The sequence below is a fragment of the Lissotriton vulgaris genome, unplaced genomic scaffold (assembly GCF_964263255.1).
Source record: "Lissotriton vulgaris unplaced genomic scaffold, aLisVul1.2 SCAFFOLD_1227, whole genome shotgun sequence".
Taxonomy (NCBI): Eukaryota; Metazoa; Chordata; class Amphibia; order Caudata; family Salamandridae; genus Lissotriton; species Lissotriton vulgaris.
This window is the reverse complement of record NW_028248634.1, coordinates 629816-652874: the sequence shown is the minus strand read 5'-3', so window position 1 is coordinate 652874 and position 23059 is coordinate 629816. Positions and strand designations below refer to the sequence as shown.

At 46.2% G+C, this 23059-nt stretch overlaps 1 protein-coding gene across 1 annotated transcript in view; it reads left to right on the top strand.

The window, feature by feature from the left end:
• Positions 1–22657, top strand: part of LOC147663885 (uncharacterized) — a 34189-nt gene extending 11532 nt beyond the window's left edge. The window contains exons 2-4 of the mRNA XM_086950130.1: positions 17700–19464; positions 19799–19840; positions 20010–22657. Of these exons, the coding sequence (XP_086806256.1) occupies positions 18359–19464; positions 19799–19840; positions 20010–20208 (1347 nt within the window). The 5' untranslated portion in view covers positions 17700–18358 and the 3' untranslated portion in view covers positions 20209–22657. The remainder of the gene's footprint in view (positions 1–17699; positions 19465–19798; positions 19841–20009) is intronic.
• The last annotated feature ends 402 nt before the right edge of the window (positions 22658–23059 follow it).

The window sequence follows — 23059 nt, the reverse complement described above, 5'->3', positions numbered from 1 at the left end:
GCAATTACCGAATTGGTAAATACTGATTCGGTAATTACCGAAACTTACCGATTCGGTAATTTCTAACGAAAAATTATCTACATCCCATTTACCTATTCTTAAATACCGAATCGGTATGATTCAGTATTTAAGAATAGGTAAATTGAGATTACCTACATCTGGCCCTTGGTGTAGACGTGTGGTGCCTTTGCTGATGCGGTGGTGATGCAGTGCAGAAAGATCTTCTCCGGGTATGACCAATGCTGGCATGTAGACGGTGACCAGTGAGCCGACCCCTCTCCAGTCTGGGCCCAGCTGGGTGTAGGCGTAGTCGCCGCATTACCATTAGTAGTCCATCAAGGGGGAGGTGCCCCACTGCATATCATTATTATCGGTTATACTCTTGCATTTTGCTCTTTCACCTCGACAGGTATTGCCCCTTCCCCTAAAACACAAGGAATACACTGGTAGCTTCCTGACTATACTGGGTATCTTCTTACCTTCTATCCATGTGTAATTCCTACCTCTGATTTCCAAGAGTCTTGGCATGAGGTCAGGAAAGTGTCATTCAGCCTGACTCCACAGTGCCTGTTGTCACTTTTGTTCCCCAAATTGATGGCTCTGCAGGTAACCTGCAAAAAATGAAGCCAGTATCTGGGTTCAGAGACCTGTGTTGTGTGTGGGCTACCTATCAGCAGTGTGTGGATGTAGCCGTTCAGAAAGAGAGATATTCTTTCTTGTTTTCCCCTCACTCACCGGAGTTTCCTCACGGTGACGTGCTTCATCATCGGGGTCATCCCAGTTCTCTACGAAAAGGGGCGTGCTGCGACTCTCGAGCTACGAAGGAGCACTGTTAAGTGAAGGACTATATGTAGTGAGAGAAAGTGGAGTGGATGTGTGTGTGAGTGTTAAAAATACCGTGCTAGTGGGCCTCAATGTTTTATTCTGCTCCTAGACCTGTATGTTAAAAGTGGGGTTTATACTGTATGCCAACCTGTGATGTGGGTTGGTTCAGTATGTGGTCAACATGTTTCACGCTACCCCTAGCGTTTCGTCAGGACCATACAGGGACCAGCCCTGTACAATGCCACTCCTAAAAAACCTAGATTTAGGATTCAAAGAATAAATTAGTGCAAAAAATATTTACAGTGACTGACGCTGTTCCAACTCGGTATACGCATAGGTTTCGTTCAATGGTGAACCTGAAAAAGATATGAACAGAGGAAATGTTAACAACTACCTTGCCCCTTTCTCAGCCGAGATCGGGGTCTTCTAGTCCTTCAAAACGTGCAATTGTCCATGCACGTTCACTCATGCACGTGGTTTATATGGTGTGAGTCTTGCCATATTGGTACGTGCATGCTTTCAAAGTCTGTTGTCTGCCGTCGATTGACACTAGAAGTGAAACTACCGTGAAAAATCGTGACAGACACACATAAGTGACTATACAGATAACAGTGACTACACAGATCAGACACGCAAACAAAGAGAAAGTTTTGCCAATAATTACATTTGTTGGTGCAAAATGGCACATCATGGTCTCATAGGGGGGCGGTATCGCCTCGGTGGAAACAATGCTAAAAAGATTGTTAAAGTTGTAAAAGATAGAGTTAGTATTCTAAAGTTTCTACTCTTCAGAGTACGATCTCATATTCCCAAAAAGTTTTCCAGGCCTGGTTGGATGAAACTTACTTCCTAATCAGCAATGCCGCATAGTATTACCTAGCTGCTTCCCCTTGGACCGCATCTTGAGAAATGGTCCGTGGGTCCGGGTTTTATAGGTATTGACTTCCGGTTTTAAGAGACTAGACTGTTGCAGCGGCCATCTTTGGTGGATGTAAATAGGCATTGTTTGGGTCTTTTTACTATTCCTATTCTAATAGGTATGGTGAGTAGGCCTTGTCATTCTAAGTTAAAAAAAGATACATTGTTTGCACGGGGACTTTGACGTTTCATCTTGGGTTTCTTAAAAATAGAGTTCAGGTTTTGGTATGAATGGCTGTGTAATGTTATCTGTTCAAGACACCCCATGGTATGTCATCGTTCTGACCTCTGGTATCCGTCTGAAGTTTGAAAACCCAGCGTTGTTCACGTTCATGGAGGGCTTTTTCAAGGTTTTCCTTGTTTTTTACACATTCCAGGACCACCCATTTCAAGTCGTTTGGGGTGTGATTACTCTCGATGAAGTGATTGGTCATGCGTGTTGTTGACTTTTTGCAGCGTATATTGCTTCTGTGCTCCACAATCCGGGTGCTTACTTTTCTTGTTGTCATGCCAATTCTGCAGGTAACCTGAACATTGGGGTTCCACATGTTGCTCATAAATACTGCTCCAGTTACACTAAGGGCTAGCCTTGGTCCACAGGTTGGTTCTTGTGCAGACACGTTATTGCACCGGGCTGAGGACTTGGGAACCCCATATAGGGGCTGGGTTTAGGCCCTGTGTTCTAAGACCATGTCTGCCCCTTCTTCTTGAGTTTGTCTACTTTGGATTGGATCTCATCCTGCTGTGTCAGGATGTAAAGGAGTTCAGGTTTGATATCGTACTTGGCTAGGTTCACTGTGACTTCCTGTGGTGCTATAGTGTTGGGCTGGAGTTTGGCTTTTATTCAGCATGAGGCTGTGTTGGGCCGTACCTCCTGGGACAGGTATAGTCTGAACCCACTGCATGGGGTGTGAATGAGCAAACATAGCAGGAGTTGGGTAGATGCTTTGCTCCCCACTGAGATCATGTGTTGATACCAGGTGTGCTGTAGTAGTGCGTTATGTAAACGTTGTATGTGGTGAAGTTCTATGTTAAACGGTTTAGATTCCGGGACACAAGCTGGACCACTTTACCTGGTGTCCTTTGTTGAAACTTGTCCTGTTCCTGTACTGTGACACATAGCTGAAGAAATATAAAAGCACATAGGGCAAAAGACAATACACAGGTGAATGTGAGAAGTTGGCCTGGCATATGCTGTCCACTATTCGAGTGGGCACCTTGCACCAGTCCAAAGGACCCTTATTGATGGTAGGTTTAAGACAACCTTTATAGAAAGCTATCCCAGTGGTAGCTGTGGAGAGCAGCCTTCAGGCTAAATCTTGAAGGAATGTAAAGCAGTTTGCTTTACCAGTCTATAATCTTGTGAATGACTAAATGTAAGGAGAACCACACCAGGTATATATATAAAATATATGTATTTATTCTAAACACATCCCTCTAGTCTCTTTATGAGGTTAGAGGCAAAAGTGTATTCAGTAAACTTAATTAGCACACAGTACATTAGCCCAATATAAGTTAAACCCTAAGGGCATACTAAACCATATATTAAGAAAGTGGCATAAAAACCACGACTGACATAGAGAACAGGCCTACGGCCTTTAGAACCGCTGGAGCCACCAGGTACCTCCCAAGGTAGTGACACAGGGGACCCACGGGGGGACCCGTACAGTGTCTGAACATAGCCGCAAATCACCATTAACTTCTATGGGGAAAGTCGCAGTTATAATTTTAGAAATACAGGACACTTAGAAGAGGACTTGGAGCAAACCCCTTTAGAATTCGTAGGTTCTAGAGTCAACACCCAAGGGAGCACTGGAGTACTTGAGTTACCTCACCCAGGGAAGCCGAGTACATACGTGTCTTTTTGTGTCGGGTTTCGTCGTCGATTTCAATGGCGATCTGCTGTAAAGTGCTGCTGGTGTACAAGTAGAACGTGTCTGGGTGGATCCAAGGCTGGATCAGAGATATGAAGGACCTGAAAGCAGAGGGGATAGCGTCTGGGTCACTTGCCAGTGACCAGGAAGGCTATGAGCGGATGCCCACCGATGTCGGGTGCTTGCAGGTAAAGAAGGTGGGCCTTGGGTTAACCCTACTCCACCCTTCTGCTAAGTACCACCACCTGGAGCTGAACTAGCGGGAACAGTTTCCTTAGGGGCAATGGTGGCTGGAGTTGAATATTTAGCTCTAGTGCAATCACTAGTCCAATGGTTGTTCTGCTTACAGATTTTACACCATGGATTCTTTTGACCTTTCTTTTAGAAGATTTTTGGGGGCCTTGTGAAGACTTCTGGTCTTTACCCTTTTCCCCACCCTTATTAGGATCTTGCTTCTTCTGGTCACCACCCTGGTTCTTTGACCTTTTTGTAAAAGGGTGCCGTATAGCGGTCTGGGCCTGGTGCTTTGTTGTCTTTTAGTGAGTCAAAGGCAGTTTCTATCTCGACTTCCTTGAAGTCTTGACCTAACGTTTTCGCCTCCTCTTTTGATATCTTGGGTAGGTTAAGTCTTTAGTCTGTGGTGCCCGTCTTATCAATGTTGTCGTCTTTTGTGTATAGGTCTTTGTAGAGTTCCCTGAATGTTTGTAGGATATCTTTGTGGCAGGTGTGTGTCTTGTTGTTATGGTCTGTGATAGTGGATATGCAGTGTTGTCTTTGCTTGTGTTTGAGGTATGACACTAGTGTTTCGCAAAGGTTGATCTGTTTGTACTTTCTTATCCACATTCCAGCTCTCTCACTGAGGATTCTATTAAATTTGTATTTCTTCCCTGTAAGTTCTAGTAAGATCTCCGAGTTTGAGGTATTGTCTATGTGTTGGGTTTCTAGTTGTTTTATGTCTTTTTCTAATCTGTCTAACTGTGATTTTGCTTCCTAGTCCCTTCTGGCTTTGATTTCTATCAGGCTTCCTCTGATGGTTGCCTTTAGGGCCCCCCACAGGCATTTTGGGTCGGTATCTGGTGTGTCGCTCTCACTTATATAGTTTTTGATTGCTCTCTCAATCATATCTTTGTCTTCCTGTTTTGCAATCGTTATGTTTTTGAACCTCCATCTGTGGGTAATGTGGTCGTTGTGCCTACCTGCTAGGTGTAGACTGATGCAGGAGTGGTCTGATATCGTTCTTGAAGCGATATCTGTGTGTTCTATTAGGTGCGTGTGCGACCCTGAGATGAGAATGTAGTCTATTCTGCTATATGTGTTGTGCGGGTTGGAGTAGAAGGTGTAGTCCCTGGTATCTGGGTGTTGTAGCCTCCATGGGTCTTGGAGGTCAAATCTGTTGCAGATATTTTTTAGGACGTTATGGGAGGCTTGTGGTCTAGTCTGGTAGCTTGATTGTCTGTCTAGGGTGAGGTCTAGGGCTAGATTGAAATCTCCTGCTACGATGTTCAGGTTGTTAGTATGTTTTTTTTCCATTTTCCTTGTTACTCCCTCCCAGAATGTTGTGTCGTCTGTGTTTGGTGCATACATGTTGGCTACGGATATTATTCCTTCTCCTCTTTTGAGTTAAGTGAACAGTAGTCTGCCTTCCTTATCTTGGTCTATTCTTTCAATTGTTAATTTGGACTTAGAGTTGACTATGGTGACCACTCCTCTCTTTTTCCCCACCGCTGGAGAGCAGGCTAGCTGGCCTATCCATCTCACTTTCATTTTGTTCGCATCTTCTAATGATAGTTTAGTTTCCTGTAAGAGGATGATTTCCCCTTTCGTTTTTGCTAGCTAGTCAAATATTTTTTTCCTCTTTACTGGGTGGTTGAGACCTTTGACGTTCAGGGATACGACCTTGAAGTCAGACTGCAGTGTGTCTGTTTTACTCATTGCGGTGGGGTGTTAGTCGCTGTTTTATCAGCTTGTGAGTGCTGTGGTAGTAGTTAGGTGAGTGAGATCTGCTTGTGTGAGTGGCTGCTGTACTGCTGGTTGGATCTTGTCTCCTGTCTACGGGCGCGTTAAGGTTCTGGACATGACTTACTCGGCAGACATGACTGACATGACAAACATTACAAACTGGACACAACAACCCCCCACCCCCTTTCTTACCCTTCCCTCTCCTCCCATCCTTCCCCCCTGCTAACATGTCGTACTGAAAGTGTGCGACAGCAAGGTCCCCGTCCCCCCCCCCCCCCGGGACAGAGTATAGTATGGTTATATTGTTCATTACTTAGTGATCCCTCTTTAGCCCCATCATTAAAAGGATATCTTTGTCCTTGGTTACGTCGTCGCTTCCTGCTCACGGTCTTGTGCTTGTGCTTGTGCTTGTGGTAGTTCTGCACTCGAGTTTCATATTGTTTGTTTGGATGTTCTTCAGTTTGGGTTTGTCTTGTGTTGACCTTTTTTTAACATTTTTTTATATTTATTTATTTATTTTTTATTTTATTTCATTTCCACACACTTCTGGTATACAGTCCTAGGCCTACATCCTCAGGGGCCGGCCGCAATGTGTATTTAGCAGTTAACTAGTTAGCTCTTGTGTACACAGCCCTTCAGCCGACAACCCGGAGGTCCGGCGGCGTAGTTCTCCAGTGCGCTTGCGGAGACATCAGATTCGTTACAAAAAGCGCAATCAGATCTCAGTTTTGGTGCTTGCTTTCTTCTGTTTATCAACCCCCAACTGTTTCATCCCGCCCACCCCTCCCCTGCAGCTGCAGCCTAGATCAGCACCCATTGTGTTATCAACCAAAATTAGCGTATGCTGAATTCCAACTCAACTACTAAACTTGTCCTCTCCCACCCCACCCCCCATGTCCTCTCAGTGTATGCTGATAGTGTATGTGTCGCACTGGTGTTGCGTCTTTCTTGCACTCTAAGACGCTCTATCTGCACGCTAGCACTAACTCTGCTACTCAACTGATCCTCCAAGTCTGGGTACATGGTTCGGTTGCTATGTCCCTCTCAGCTAGGGGTAATCCAAAGCCTGCATAGTTATCCATCCATCTAGCCAGGTCCCTCGCTACCCTGCGTCGCAGTCTGGATCCGTGGTGTCCCACCTGTGACTTGCCGCTCCGGATTATCAGATTCCCCCTGCACCTCTCTGTCGAAGTAAGTGCGGTATAGCGTCCAAAAGTTCTTAGGGCGGTTCCTAGTGGGCAGCAGTTTGCTATAGTGTTCCACCGGGGTGCTGCAGTACAGCATATCTCGCGCCCATCTAGCTTTGGTAGGGAGTGGGCCTCTCATCCAGCAGTGGGCCACTACTCTCTTTGCCATTAGCATTCCCATATCCGCCAGTCTGCGAATTGCGACGGGAAGTCGTTTGGAGTTTCCTATGAGCGCAAGTCCTGGTTCTGGGGGAATGACCACCTCCAGGATCTTGCTCATTTCCGAGATGATGTCACACCAGTAGGACTGGACTGTTGGACAGTGCCACGCCATGTGCATGAAGTCCGCATTCGCGTAGTGACAACGTTCACACTCCGCCCTGTGTCGTAGGCCGTATCTATGGAGTCTCTCCGGTGTGTAATACACCCTCTGTAGAAACCGAAAGTGAATCAATCTGTATCGGCCATTGAGCGATATCCGCTTTGTGCTCTCACAGCAATACCGCCATGTAGCGGCATCTGGCGTAGCGTCAAAGTCTGTTTGCCACGCATGTCTCGCTTTCATAGGCTCGTGGTTACCATGCGCCCTGGCCATCTTATATAGATTTGTGAGTAGCTTCCGGGGCTCCTTAGCCTTGATAACGTGTGTCAGTTCGGGGATGTCCGGAGGCTCCGCCATGTCTGGGCCCAGCAGCTCCTGAAGTGCACTGCGCGTTTTGTGAAATTGAAAGCGTTGCAGCATAGGCGTCTGCTCTTTGCTCCCTTGCACCTGATCCCAGGTTTTGGTGACTCCGTCCTGAAACAAGTCACTTGCTCTATGAAGCCCTAATTTCGCCAGATCTCTAGTGACTGCTTTTTCGCCCATAGGCGAGAACCAGAGCATCCATTCCAGCGGCATGTCTGGTGAATACAGCAATACCCCTCCCTGTCGATGTAATAGCGAGTGCCATGCATGGTTGGTGGAAGTAATAGAATCCATCCCTCCCGTTCTCCGGTCTAGTGGCTTGCATATCATGGCCGGTAGCGTATGTGGGAGCGCAAAGAGTCGCTCCATGCGGACATGCGGGATCATCTCGTCTCCGTGATCCATGTGTGCAGGCGCGACGCCTGTGATACTCTGTAGTAGAGTTCAAGGTCGGGGGCCGCAAGGCCTCCCATATTGTAGGGCAGGGTGAATGTAGACCACTTGACTCTAGGTTGCTTACCCGCCCACGCCAAGCTGATCATTAGACTCGTCAGCCGTTGAAAAAATGCTTTAGATAGGACCATTGGGAGGGCATTAAAGAGGAACAGGAACAGCGGCAGGACTATCATCTTCATAATGGATATGCAGCCCAGCAAGGAGAGAGGGAGTTTGCTCCAGATCGCTATGTCATCTTCTAGTTTGCTGACCGCCCTCCCATAGTTCTGACTCATGAGCAAGTCCGGGTCCATGTGGAGTTGGATCCCAAGGTACCTGATCGGGTCCTCGGACAATTGTAAAGGGTACTCCGTTTCCGTCCGCACCGTCACTGGCGTGAGGGGCAGCACTACGGATTTCGTCCAATTTACTTTAAGGTCGGAAAGCGCGCCAAAGCGGACCACTTCCCTTAACAGTGAGGGTAGGTTCGCAGCAGGGTCACGCACATAGAGCAGCGTGTCGTCAGCGTACATTGACACCACTATTTTGTAGGTAGAAAATTGTATACCCTCATATCCGTGGTACTCCCTCAGAGCACACGCCAGGGGCTCTGCAGCTAGGGCATATAGCAGTGGGGATAGAGGGCACCCCTGTCGTGTCCCCCTACCGATAGTTAGCGGTTGCGAGACAGCGTTACCGACGCGCACTCTTGCCCTTGGCCCTTCGTAGAGTGCCCCAATCATTTGCAGGAATGGCTCCCCGAGCCCCATCTGTCTCAGCACCTGGAGTAGAAACGGCCACTCCAAGGAGTCAAACGCCTTTTCCATATCCAGAAATATTGCCGCTGCTGTCACGTCTTGCCTCACATGCTGGATAGTGCCTAATACGGTTCTTATATTGTACGTCAGGTTCCTGCTAGGGATAAACCCCGTTTGCTCCGGGGCCACCAATTCGGGGGCTAGCAGTGCTAGTCTGTTCGCCAGTACTTTAGCATACAGCTTAGCATCTACATTTAGTAATGACAGCGGCCGGTACGACGCGCATTCATCCTGTGGTTTATCAGGCTTAGGAATAGTGACTATCATAGCCTCCCTCATGGAGCACGGCATACTACCCTGGGTGCATATGTCGCTCAAAAGTGTAGAAATGTGTGGGAGCAGTTGTTCCTGAAATGGTTTGTAAAACTCTACCGTTAAACCATCCACTCCGGGTGCGCTGGCCGAGCGCATGGTGGCCAGGGCTTCAGTGATCTCATCTTGTTGTATAGGGCTCATGAGAAATTCCCTGTCCGAATCTTTAACATGTGTTTCCTGAACACCAGGACTCACTCCTAGCTTGCACTCCTTTGTATTTTCCTTAAATGATTACTCCATAGTTTGTTGTTTGATTGTTTGCAAAATTTATTTTCATTTTCAAACTTTGTTAGTTAGCGAGTTTCTTTTCTCATATGACATTTCATTTTCTGTATCATATTTTTTGCCAAATTTATATATCAAACCCAATGCATTTCAAGCGATAAGGCCCTTCGTCAGGGGATTTTCTTATCTGAAAACATGAATATATCCTCGTGAGTACACATGTAACATAAATTTACAACCATTAACAATGCACATTATCCATGAAGATTCAATATCTGTCATACTTTGGAAAACATAAATGAACCGTGAATTTGTGGGGATGAACGTGACAGTGTTGCAGTGATACCTCGCAGCCCAGTTTAAACAAAAGTGTCAGCATATTAGTACTAACCTTAAAATGGTTGTGGGTTGTGTTCCAAGCTATGGAATCAAAAAAGAAGAAAGTATAATGGTAACCCGATCGTTATAATCAGTGTCTGATTCTACTGATTAAACATATCAAAGGAGCCGTGTCCTTACCCGACGTTGAAGCGTGTTTCCTCTCCTCGCTAACTCGGCGTGCGTCACTCTCTACGCGCTGTTTCCCTGACTCTATGATATATTCCGTGTCACGTGGTGTCGGTAGTGGGCCGGCGTTTTCGAACGTGAGGTTGTGGGGGGGTGTGGAATACTACGTGGAAAATTTGCAAGTGTAAATAATGCGTCTGACAATTTCATGGAAAATTAATAAAACAGGTTGCACATGACTATTTACAAAAACATTTGTTGACAACTCAAAACGGTCTTTCAGATGAAAATTCTTGTCTTGAATGTTCAAAGAATATTCGTAACTTTACAGAAAGCAATTTAAATCCATCCGTTCATTTAGTCCTTTGGGATGGGTTGTACAAAGGAAATTGATCCAGAATACTTCCCTCCTTAATAGGTGGTTATTATTATCTCTTCCTGGGAGGGTTGCAACCATTTCCAAAATACAAAATTTCAATTGGCTCACATTATGATTCGCTTCGTTAAAGTGAACTGCCACCGTTGATTTTTGATTTTTTTAGTCTGATGTTACTTTTGTGTTCGACAATTCTTGTTTTTATTTTTCTTTGAGTTTTTCCCACGTAGGATAAGCCGCATGGGCATCGAAGCATGTATAAAACATTGCTGGAATCGCATGTACCTGAGACTTTCAAATTTATAGGCGTGCCCTTGGTGGGGTGATTGATGGTGCTGCCTTTGATAATGGCGGAACAATTGCCGCAGTTGTGGCATGGTAGTGTGCCATTATATTTTGCAGTGTATCAAGAGCCCATCCAGACTTGTGAGCAAACCCCTGAGGCCAATCCCGCTGCATACACAGGCCACCGCGCAGTGAGCAATTCGTGAAGATACGTGCAAGGAACTCAGTGCACACGAACTCAGACAGTAATACATTCCCATTCCCTCAAATCTACCCCTCCCCCCTCTCACAGCAGACCATCCCCAACTCGGCCTAGCATGAAAAGACTCCCCCCCCCCCTCAACATTCCTCCGTTGAACCAGGTTGGTCCCCTCGGGAACCAGTAGTGCACTCAGTGCTGGGGCAAAGGTCGCCAAAATAAAAACAGATGCCAATTGCTGGCTAACGTTTTACTCCATCCCGCTCCCGGCACCATCACCCCGGATGTGTCTTTCAACAGAAGCTCATGTTCGTATATCTCCATACGCTACCCAAATGCGTCTCTATTTCCCCACAATGTCCATTCGATATATCTGACGGTATATGACCGCCCAAATCTAGCAAAGACCCGACCCCAGTGGAGAAATAATCATAAAAGAGAATAACATGTTTCAGTCTCACCATCTCCCTGGGGCGTCAGCACTCACTCAGGTGCCAGGAGTTTGCTCTGCCTCTCACTGTCCGCCCATCCACAAGTTCAGTTAGTCGGGTCTCACTCCTCGCATTTCAATCCGGGGTAACCTCAGCACGATCCGCGCCAAGGTTGCAGACCTGGGTTCGTGCTGCTATTCTTGCTCATCCAGATGGCTGGGGGGTTCCTGTTCCTCCGCCTGGCTTCTGGGGCTGTTCCTTTGCTCCTTGGTCCACGTCTTGAGGGCCTTTTGGAGGTCTTTTGGGTCAGTGAAGAAGTGAGATTCCCCCCGACGGTTGATCCTTAGCTTCGCCGGGTACAGCATTGCGTAGTCCAGGCCTAAATCCCGAAGTTGCTGTTTGTAAGGGGCAAAGTGTTGCCGTTCCTCCTGCACCTTTGCCATAAAGTCTGGGTATAATGAGATGGTCGCTCCCTCAAAGTGCAGCTGACCCTTCTCTCTCCCCACTCGCAACGCCGTGTCTCTGTCCCTGTAGTTTAGGAGTTTAGCGATAATCGGCCTTGGGGGGGGGGGGCCCCGGGCGCGAGCGAGGACCCAGCGTGCGGTGCGCCCTCTCCACAATGAACATGGTTGAGAAGACATTGTCCCCTAGTAAGGTGGTCAGGAGTTTCTCTACGAAAAGTTCCATCTTTCCTGTCTGCGTGGTCTCCGAAACTCCCGTGATTCGTATGTTGGAGCACCTGTTATTTTCTGTCTCTCCTCCCTGCTCCCTCTGTATAGCGCCAAGGAACCTAAAGGTGTTAGTGCGCTTAATAAATTTATTTAACATAACATAACATTTAACATAACACCTAGAGCGGGCTTCCAAGTCCTCCAACCAATCCTGGATAACCTGTAGGATCTTGCCGATTTGTTTACGGTCTTTGTCCAGCTCCATTTGGCCTTCTTCTACTTCCGTCGGGCGTCTTTCCGACATATCCAGCCGCTCCGCATGCTTGTCCACCCTCTCTGACATCCTGTCCATGCGGTAGGTAAGGGCGTCGAGCTTTGTTCGGATAGACGCCATACTGTCTTGCAGGCCCTTCTCCATGGTGACCAACAGCTCCTTGATATCCGTGTATATCGAGTTATCCTGACTCCTGTTTTGTATTGTCTTATCCGGCTCCTGCGACTCTGGGGCCTTCGTTTGAGCTGTTCGAATGGGAGTTTGGTTTGTGTCTTGTCCCCTTTGCCCATGTTGCCGGGAAGTATCGCAGGGTCCCACTCCTCACAATGCGTTTCAGGGTGGTCCGCCCGTCGATGTGATATCTTCGCCCAAGTCGCCCCCTGTCCCCTCAGCTGAACCGCCGCCCGCAAGCTGGGGAGGGTCTGTCCGGCCGCTATGTGGGGTGGTATTGCGAGTCCGTTGGTTCGGTGGGTCTTCCACGTCCGAAGTTAGGAAGTGATACTGCGCCACATGGACAGGAAGGGCCCGCAGGGGGTCGCCAGATGTGCTGCCACCAATAAGGGCCTAGTCTTCTAGCTTTCCGTAGTCCAGGAGTGGCCGGCCTGCACTCTCCCCAGAGTGTCCCGCCAACTTCAAGACCAACCAGGGCCAGGGGGCCCCCAGAACTCTCCTTTGCAGTGCACCGCCCCAGTTATGTGGTGCTGCCACCGCTATATCCCTGAGCCTGTGGAGTGGGCAGTGGACCTGTTAAAGCCTACCTCCCAAAGCTTCCTCAGGCCCCATTGTGAGCCTGTAGCAGGAGTGACCTCCGCCTTAACCACAGCGTCTTTTCAGCTTGCCGCCCAGGGCAGGACCCACACCGGCCAAGGAGAGAGCGCCTAGGCCTCAGCAGCTCACCAGGGCGTTTCAAGGTCGCCGAAGGTATCGGAACTCGGAGCCTATCTGCCCTCTGCCGAGTGCCTACCCCAGCTCCAGTACTTCCAGAGTCAGTGCCCTCGGCCCGGGCCCGGTCTATATGGGCCACTTATTGCAGCTCCCAGCCAAGGTGTCTCCTCCCCGGGGGGCCCGCTCTCCGGCCCCGCAGCTAGCTCCTCTCACCTCCCGGGCCTCGCGGGCAGCAAATAAGGCTCCCTCCCAGCGGCTACTGTCTTTTGAGGAGCGCAGCGTCTCTCCGCCTCAATCTCCGGGGTTCCAGGCGGCCGGGGTTCCGATAGTTCCTCCCAACCGCGGCGGCTCCGGGCCGAGTCCCACTTCTCCCGCTGCACGCAGGACGACGCAGGTCGGATGGCTCATCACTCTAGCCTGAGGATTTGCGGCCTACAGAGTCAGACACCAGGTAACCTCTTCACACAGTCTCCGGCTGTTGGATCTCGCCTGCACTTGCCCTTGACGGTACCAGCTGCTCCCGGGGGCCGTGCGCGGTCGATGTGGGTTCAAAGGCTTCGTTAATTGTTGGATTTTGGCCGGATATTTTGGGTGATGGTGCGGAGCTCTTCGCTCAAGCGTCCGCCATCGGCGCTGGCAAGCTCCGCCCCCCTCGTCTTGTGTTGACCTTCTGTGAGGTAGATACGTTGCTTTGTTGTGCTTACATACTTTGCTTCTGGTCGTCTCCTCCAGGTTGAGGTATTTTTGTGTTGACCTTATTCGAGGTAGATATGTTGTGGAATGTGTGCACTTTCGTGTTAGTTCCTTAATTTGTGCCACTTCCTTTATGTCATATGCTAGTCTATTCTTCTTCGTTATCCTGTGACGCTCTTCTTTTCAATGTTGTGGTCGTCATTTCCATCTCTTGTGGTTCGGATGTTGTCAAGTAACGCAATAGATCTGCCGGCTTATCAAAGATTATCGTTGTTCCTTTGTTGTTTACTCTAAACCTTGTCGGGCCAACAAAAGAGTAGATGATGTTTTTTTCCTTTAGTTTGTCTCTTTGCATCAGGAAGCCCTTTCTGACGTCTACAGTTGTTTTCGAGTAATCCTGCGTGAGGATGATCTTGTTGCCATTCCATTGTAGGTTCGGGTTTTTCCTCGCAACTCCGCAGATGGCTTCTGTTTGGTGCGAGCGCAGTGGTTTGCATATTATTTTTCTTGGTGTGTGCCTGTGGCTTTGTTTGTGCGCTGGTACTCTATAGGCTTTGTCTAGCTCTAAAGCATTTTCGAATTTGAGGTTCGTGAGTTTCGGTATGAGATCTTGTAGCATAGCCACACAGGATCCTGCCTTGTCTTCTCCTTCTAGAAATGCCCAGTATTCTTATGTTCCCCTTCCTTTGTCGGTCTTCGAACTCTGCATCTTGTTTGTGCAGGTCTGTTGTCGCTTTCGCAATATTTCCCATTGCTTTGCTTGTAAGCTGTGCTTTGTCTTCAATGTCGCTCACTCTTTGCTCCACCGACGATAATCTATTATTAGCTGTGTGTATGTCAGCTCTGCACGCTGCTAGTTCTAGTTGTATGGCGTCAGTAGTTTTTTTAGTCGATTTTGCCAAGTCGTGCACTCCAGCAATTTTTTTGAGTATGCTTTCTAGTGTGCTGCTTATGTCCACTTTTTGTTTAAAGGGAGAGTCCAGTGTGCCTTCGGGTTTTGACTTTTTTGGTAGTTGTGACCCCTTTCCGTCGCTTCCGACCATTTTGCCTATTCCTCTTTTATTTTGTATGTTCTCAAATCTTCTGCTGTTGCACCATGGGGTCAGTGGGTTGGTGTCTTTTTTTTATTTATTTTTAATGGTAAGTTTGGCTTTTCCTTTGGAGCCTCGACTGTTGACAGTTCTCTTTCTTTCCTGCTTTCCAAAACTGCCGTGTCTGTTTTGCTTCGCTGGGGCGCCTCCGTGACCTTGCCCAATTCTCGCTCTGTAAGGCTCTGTGCCTGTCCGCTTGATTTTCTGATTGTAGATTTGCCTTACGTACTGTCTTGGCAGTGGTAGCGCCTGGTCAGATGTATTTGAATTTTGAATTTAAAAACATTTCTATAGCGCACTTTTACCATGCGGTTTCATGGCGATGTATGTTATATTGTATGCTTGTTGTTTTTCCCATTGCTCGACCGGGTGGCCCTTGTATTGCAGTTGCCGACCGACCGGCCCTGCGTGGTTTTCAGTCGTGTCGTGGTGTGGCTGGGGTATGGTGATTTCTGTTGGGTGATCTCTTTGATTTTAGCCCTGCTTATTGCGATCGTTCGGCTCTTTACAGCACCTTGACGGCCCACAGTCTCTGTTCCTGGATCCGCTCTTCGTGTGATGGCAGTTTTGTAGTGCCAGGCTGTGTGTGCCATTTCGGTTTCGGTTACGGGGCTACCTGTGTATTGAGCTTTGATCTATCCTGTCGTTGTCAAACACAGGTTCTCTTAGGTGGTCCTTCCTGAGCCTGCATACCCTGCCGTCGCTGCTCTCCTGCCGGGCTGGAGGGCTGCACCGTCTCTGGCGGTTTCTTTTCGCTCTGTCGGTTGCTCCGCGTTGCTCTTCCAAGATGGCGGCGCCAAGAAGGCTATTTGGTTTCGCTTTCACGTCCGGTTAGCAGTGCAATTAGACGGTTGGTGTGAGATCAGGTTGCGCTGCTGTGTTCTGTTCGCTGCTGCTCGCTAGGATTTCTGTAGGATTTCAGCTCAATGTCGGACCCTGTGCTTCCCTGCTCCTGTTATTGTGGGGGCTGCACTCCCTTCGTCGCCATCTTGCTGTCGCTGTTTTTGCTTCTTGCAGTTTGGTATTTTTTTGGGTGGTTCTGGGTCTGCGCGATTGCCTTCGGTTGTGCCGCTAACTGATTTCGGCTGATGTAGCTTCTTGTCACGCTGCGGCTGATGTAGCTTCTTACTATAGCACTGCGGGCTGTACCCGCCTTGCCCCTCCCAAGATGGCGGGGCCCAGGATGCAACTTAGTTTTGCTTTCTCCGGGAGGTTCCGGTGGCTCAAGGCGCTTAACGGTGTGTGGGGAAGAAGGTATCGCAGTAGCGCTTTATTCACTGACTTCTTCGCAGTATTTCAGCTCTACTGTGGTATCTTTGCTTGTGTTCTCCCGTTATTGTAAGGGTTTCACTCCCTTCGGCGCCATCTTGCTATCTGTGATTTCCTTTCTTTCAGTCTCGTCTGTTGTGAGTTTTGGCCCTGCTGGTTGTTCCTAGAAGCGTCTGATTGTGACATCCAGTTCCTGCCGACTTCCGATTTCAGCTGATGTAGCTGTGGCTTATTATAGTGCTGATTTTTCGCTGTTTGCCTCGCTAGATTCCCGGGGGATGGTGGAGCTCCGGACTTAGGCAACTCTTACCATTGCCGTCCAAGCCACGTCCGACTTTGGAAAGATTCAATATCACTTACGGATCCGGAAACAGAGGGAGACCCGGCTCGTCTCCATCTGGGCTGACGATTTCGCCTCTCTGCTGCTGTGTTTCATAGGATCCTTTTTATGTCCCTTGCTGATTTTGTCTGACACATAGACCCTGTCCTTCCCCTCAAGGCAGGAGGTCTCTAGGTGTTGTGCATTCTAAGGCGCTGCTGCCCTCTTGTAAAGTGTCAAAGTGGTAACACCCATGCAGTAAGTGCCTTTATAAGCAGCGGAAATAAAAGACAGTGCACACCAATACCCAGCCCAGTAAAGGCCTGAAACAGACCCAAATAAAGGAGCGTGTACCTACATGTTCGACTCCTCCGTTTGTACCACATCAGTATCTACCTGTGCACTTCCTCCGTTTTTATGCCCCGGGCGAGCTTCTCTAATTACGCTTGTGATCCTTGTACTGCCAACCATGGCATTTGACTATCAGACCATTACCTGATGTTTGCTGTGTGCATCGAGTCACTCCCCTGCTTTAGCTGTCAATGAACCCTGCTGAGCGAGTACACAGACATAAGGGAGTCTGGAAGATGATGAACAGGGAGTAAGGTAAAGCTGAATGTAAGAAATATGCAGCGGTGTAAATGCTGCGCTCACCCTCAAGCAACGGACAGCTAGTCCCACTGTGCCAATGCTCCATCCACGCATGCTGGCACCAAACACAAAACATTGTTAGAAACCATGGTAAGGTAGAAAAAGACAAAAAGCAGACATGTATTGGCAGCAGAGATATCACAGGTATATTACTGCCTATGATGGAAGATTGCAGCATTTATTATAGAGATTCCAACAAATGCTTGAACTATCCCTAGGAGTGTGGCAAAGATAACTTAACAAACAGAAAAGTAAAGACAGGATTTGGAACTTCAGCTGCTCCAGTGTGAACTGAAAAGTATTGTCAAGAAGAGTTTGTTATATACTTCCTGAGGCGTTCACTTTATTATATACTTCCTGAAGCGTTACCTTTATTTTATACTTCATAAAGAGTTTTCTTTGTCATATAGTTCTTGAAAGGGTTACTGTTGTTATACACTTCCTGAAACTGAAGTGACAGCAGCACATACTGATCCATCTCTTTTTCCACAATCCCTTCTTGTTTAAATAAAATCTTGCCCATGTGCATCTTCCTAAAGCTGTACCTCTAGCAAGTCGGCACTCCATGTGTGCTCTTTCTGTACTAAGTTACTCTGTGAACACTGGAAAATCACCTCTTTTTCTGAATTAGGTAAGAGTGACGTGTTCAATTGAAGATTTAATTAAATATCTGTGTATGGGGAAATAGCCCTTGGTAACTTTGAAAAATGGTAAAGAAGAGATGTCTTTTACAACTAGTTAAATATTGTGTATTCACATTCTCTTACATTTACATTTAATGATTTTAAATCTCTTTACATCCAATAGGAAACCAGCATTGAATGCACAGATGATCGTAAATAATGAGGAAAAGATCTGCACAGTCAGAGACTGAGGAACCTGAACATAAACTGATAGATCCTGAAAGAAGTAGTGCAGAGCAATTAAGTGGATCTAAGAGCCTGAGCTGTGCACCTCCACGCAACGGGATAGAGAATGACCTCTAGAAAATTAAGGCAACAACACTGACAAACTACCTCCTGAATAAACATACCTTCACCACCAGCTTTGATTATGTGTTCCCTATGAGGTGGAAACAACATTGCTCTGCTTGCTGTAATGATGGCAGACTACCATTCAGTGCGCTAGGTATATTGTAATCTCTTTCTGGCCAAACCACAGGAACAAGAGAAAAGCTCAATGGAGTGGAGCCAGACAACTGAAGGGTAAAGGAAAGAGAGGGTCACTTATCTACAACAGACTGTCCCAATTTGCATCGACTTGAAGGAAGACTAATCTTTACCCGTAAACATGCAAAGCAATTATGTAATCTAAAGACATAACCACCTACAAAGAAGCTTTACATTCCACAATTATAATATATGTAGTTGGTGAGTTTTGTATTTCATTGTGAAATCTGAAATCAAGCATCTAAAATACCACACAAATACAGGGAATGTGAGAATAACACAAGTGCTTTATCAACCATGTTAGCTCCTCAGGAAACGCAGTCATGGGATGCAGACAAATATAAACCCGACCCAGAGACACTACCCAAGAAAGAAGAATCATACACAAGCAGCAAAAACTTTAGTTTGTCATCACTACTAAAGAGCCATCAGCAAACACACACAGGAGAAGCAATGTGCAATTGCAATAAATGTGTGAAGAACTTTGGTCAGTTGGGACTCCTAAAAGATCATGAGCGAACACACACAGGCCAAAAAACGTACCATTGCACTGAATGTGTGAAGAGCTTCAGTCGGTTATCACAACTCCAAATACATCAGCGAACACACACAGGGGAAAAACCGTACCATTGCACTGAATGTGTGAAGAGCTTCAGTCGGTTATCACAATTCCAAAGACATCAGAGAACACACACTCGGGAAAAAGCATACCATTGCAATGAATGTGGAAGTAGTTTTAGTGATTCCTCAAATCTCAGGATTCATCAGCGAACACACACAGGGGAAAAGCCATTCCAGTGCAGTGAATGTGTGAAGAGCTTCAGTCGGTTATCACATCTCCAATCACATCAGCGAACACATACTGGGGAAAAACCGTACCATTGCAGTGAATGTGGAAGTCGTTTTAGTTATTCCTCAAATCTCAGGAGTCATTATCGAACACACACAGTGGAAAAACCATTCCAGTGCAGTGAATGTGTGAAGAGCTTCAGTCGTTTATTAGACCTACAAAAACATAATCGAACACACACTGGGGAAAAACCATACCATTGCAATGAATGTGTGAAGAAATTCAGTCAGTTATCAACCCTCCGGAGCCACCAGCGAACACACACAGGGGAAAAACCATACCATTGCACTGAATGTGTGAAGAAATTCAGTCATTTATCAACCCTCCGGAGCCACCAGCGAACACACACTGGGGAAAAACCATACAAGTGCAGTGAATGTGGAAGTAGTTTTACTGATTGCTCACATCTCAGGAGACATCAGCGAACACACACAGGGGAAAAACCGTTCAAGTGCAGTGAATGTGTGAAGAGCTTCAGTCAGTTATCACATCTCCAAACACATCAGCGAACACACACTGGGGAAAAGCCATTCAAGTGCAGGGAATGTGCAAAGTACTTTAGTTGGTTATCAAAGCTACAACGTCATGAGCGAACACACACAATTTAAAAGCCATTCAAGTGCAGTGAATGTGCAAAGTACTTTAGTTGGTTATCAAAGCTACAACGTCATCAGCGAACACACACAGTTTAAAAGCCATTCAAGTGCAGTGAATTTGCAGAGTACTTTAGTTGGTTATCAAAGCTACAATGTCATCAGTGAACACACAGTTTAAAAGCCATTTAAGTGCAGTGAATGTGTGAAGAGCTATAGTCGATTAGAAAACCTACAAAGACATCAGCAAACACAGTTTAGGGAAAACCCATATAATTGCATTGAATGTGGAAGTAGTTTTAGTGACCTTTCAACATTAAAAAATCATCAGCGAACATAATTCGAGGAAAAGCTATTCAAGTGCACTAAATGTGTGAATAGCTTTAGACGATTATCAGCTCTTCAAAGACATCAGCATACACACATAGGTGAAAAACCCTACCACTGCAGTGAATGTGGAAATAGTTTTGGTGACTCCTCAACCATTAAGAACTCCCCAGCGAACACACTTAGGAGAAAAGCCATTTAAGTGCACTGAAAGTGCAAAGAGCTTTAGTTGGTTATCAATTCTACGAAGACATCAGCAAACACCTACAGGGGAGAAACCATACCATTCCAGTGGATTTGGAAGTAGTTGTGGGAAGGATTTTCAGCAAACTACAGGGATTAGTGATAAAACCTATAAAGACAACACACTTGAATAAGTTTAACAAGCACAGACTGGAGAATATTTCTAGCTGATTTGGGTGTTTGGTCCTTTTGTGCAAAAACCGGTTCAATGACAGCTTCTAGAGAACAACGTTCAAAGGCAGAAGAAGTAAAAGTAGGAAATTGTGACCTGTAACTGTGAGAGATAAGGCTAGCAGTGCACAACATTTACATCCGAAGCCCTGACGCGGGACAAATGATTCTCATTTCAATCATCACATGCATCTGTAAATGCACCCACCATAGTGGCACTTCCCCAGGGGTGTCCAATATCAAGCTGGACCCTTGTGAAATTTGCTGGCTCACAACTGACTGTAAATGATTCACAGGCAGATTAATTGCATATGAATATATTTTAGACCTTTCTTATTTACGGAGAATCACCCAATAAACTCCTAACTGGTGAAAGGACAACATCCAGGCATGATGGCAAAATTATTGATCAGAGAGAAAGCAGTTGAAAAGTTTAGTTCTTAATAGGTTTCTGAAAGCTTGACGATTAGGTAAAGATTGAATCTTGAGCAGTAAAGAATTCAGCTCTTGGAATCCAGAAATATCTACTCGCTGCTTTACATTTCTTGATCCTTGGCACTGGAAAAGAGATCTGAAATTTACAAGTAAAGGAACACAAAAGATACTGAGTTTTGACACAAATGATATTCAGGTTTGCATTTACAAGCTTTAAACCCAACCTTTTTTAACATCTATATTCAATCTCTGGCAGCTGTGGCCAGGAGCAGAGGATTAGCTGTGGTATCTTACATGGATCACACACAGCTGGTGGTGGCATCATCTGACGACTCTGGGCAGGGTGCACTAAAGTTTCAGAAAGATTTAACAGCTATTCCAGATTGGGTTGGATACCAATTGTCTTCAGCTCAATGGCAACAAATCGGAGATCTTGGTGGTGGGTATAGACATCCGGTAGCCGTCCTCTTTGGGCCCTTCGCCGGCTCCTAAACCGGCACAAAAAATTCTAGGAGTTTAGATAGACTCCGCTCTTTCTTTTCAAACCCAGACTAAGGTAGTAGCCAGAGTTTGTTTCGGGCTCCTACGTGGGCTTAATCCTTTGCTGGGATTCTTCAAACCTACCATCCATCAGGTAATCATTCAGGCCACAGTACTCTCTAGACTGAACTATGTGAGCTCCCTATATATCGGGGCCAATAGGGCAGAGGTATTGCGTTTACAAAAGGCACAAAATGCGACCGCCCGGGCCCTCCTTAGTCTGCAGAGTATCTGTTCCATCGCTAGTTCCATCTGCAAACTACATTGGCTGCCGGTGGAGAAATGCACCCAAGACTCTCTGTATTGCCCACAGAATCATGATTCTCCAATCTCCTGCTATTCTGGCTAGCCTCATGGCGTTCTATAGACATACCCGTCAGCTGCGCTCCAAGGACCAGCATCTAGCGGTTGTTCCTCGGTTAAGCTGTGGGACTCCCTCTCTGCACATATTAGAAACCTTCAAAAACACTCTCTCTTTCGTAAAGCCATCAAAACTCAACTCTTCCCTGCATAATTTTCTCCTGAGTGTTCTTGGCTTGCTTATGGCAGTGACATTTTAGCGCAGGTACTCCCGTTGTTGGGCAGCTGCTCCCTTTATAAAACTCCTTAACATAACAAAACAAGCAAAAAGAAACCCTTGTTTTATAAACTGCCAGTGAATGAATGGACATAAAAAGTATCTGTTGACTCGTGAGCAAACAGTGAAATTTTGTGATGCAGTTGGGACGTCCTCAGACCACAAATAAGATAGATCGTAGCATTCTGAATCATCTGTAATGTGTTTTTGTGTTGCTGGAGCTGCCAAATACACAGTGTTCTCATAGCCCTGCCTTGCCTAGAGGAAGGAGTTCACAGATATAATATGCACATCAGAAGAAAGGATACATCTTCAGTAGTCAACGATAGTAGAAACAAATGCTTTCCACTGAGTTCATTTTAACAAAGTGCTGATTCCGGGAAGTTCTTCCTGCTGCCGACCATCATCACCACCACCCGTCCAGTGAGGAACAGCAACGAGACTGCTCTTCAGCACACCCATCCTTACACATAACACACTAGATTTGCTCCAGGGTGAAACTCACTTTAGTTTAATGTTAACAGCAACAAGTTCTAAACTTGACAATTTATATTTAGGAACAAGTGGTTTGTTCGGCCATTAGTGGCATAATAAATTTGAAACCCAATACTTTATGAATCTGTATTAATGATACATAACCAAACATCCAAAAACCATCCATGTATGGACATCCAAGAGCCTTTAAAAACCACACGACAGAGGTGTGTACCAGGATTTACTTTAACATTAACATGAACGAAATTATGATACAGCAAGAACAATCATGATGCTATGAAATTTACACAATGATGACTAGATTTGACTTCTTAATCAAAAATGTATGTTTTTTGATATGTAATAAATCAACACATTTATTTGAATTCATGGTATTTGACTGCTGCTTGAATAGGAGATCTTAAATGTGATTTATTTCCGAAACTATAAAGATCATTTGTGATGTCAGCAAGGAGCCTTGTTTATTTGGCACTAGAGTGGTAAATGATCTTGATAGCATGACGGCTTTCAGCAGAAGTCTGCCGCAGGTGGCATTAGAGGGGACTATTCTCGCCAGGGTGCCTTCTCTCAGAGTGAGGTGCTAAAAATATTTCTCTATCCTGACACTTCTCTTGTTAATTATCCATAAAAATACCACAGAATGTTGAGGACTTGAAAGCAGTCAAACATGAATTTGTCAAATACAAAACTGTTATTTTTCTTTAAGGTTCTTATATAGTTCTGCTTCATCTAATGTCTGATGGGTTTTCTTCGAAAGACTTTTCTCC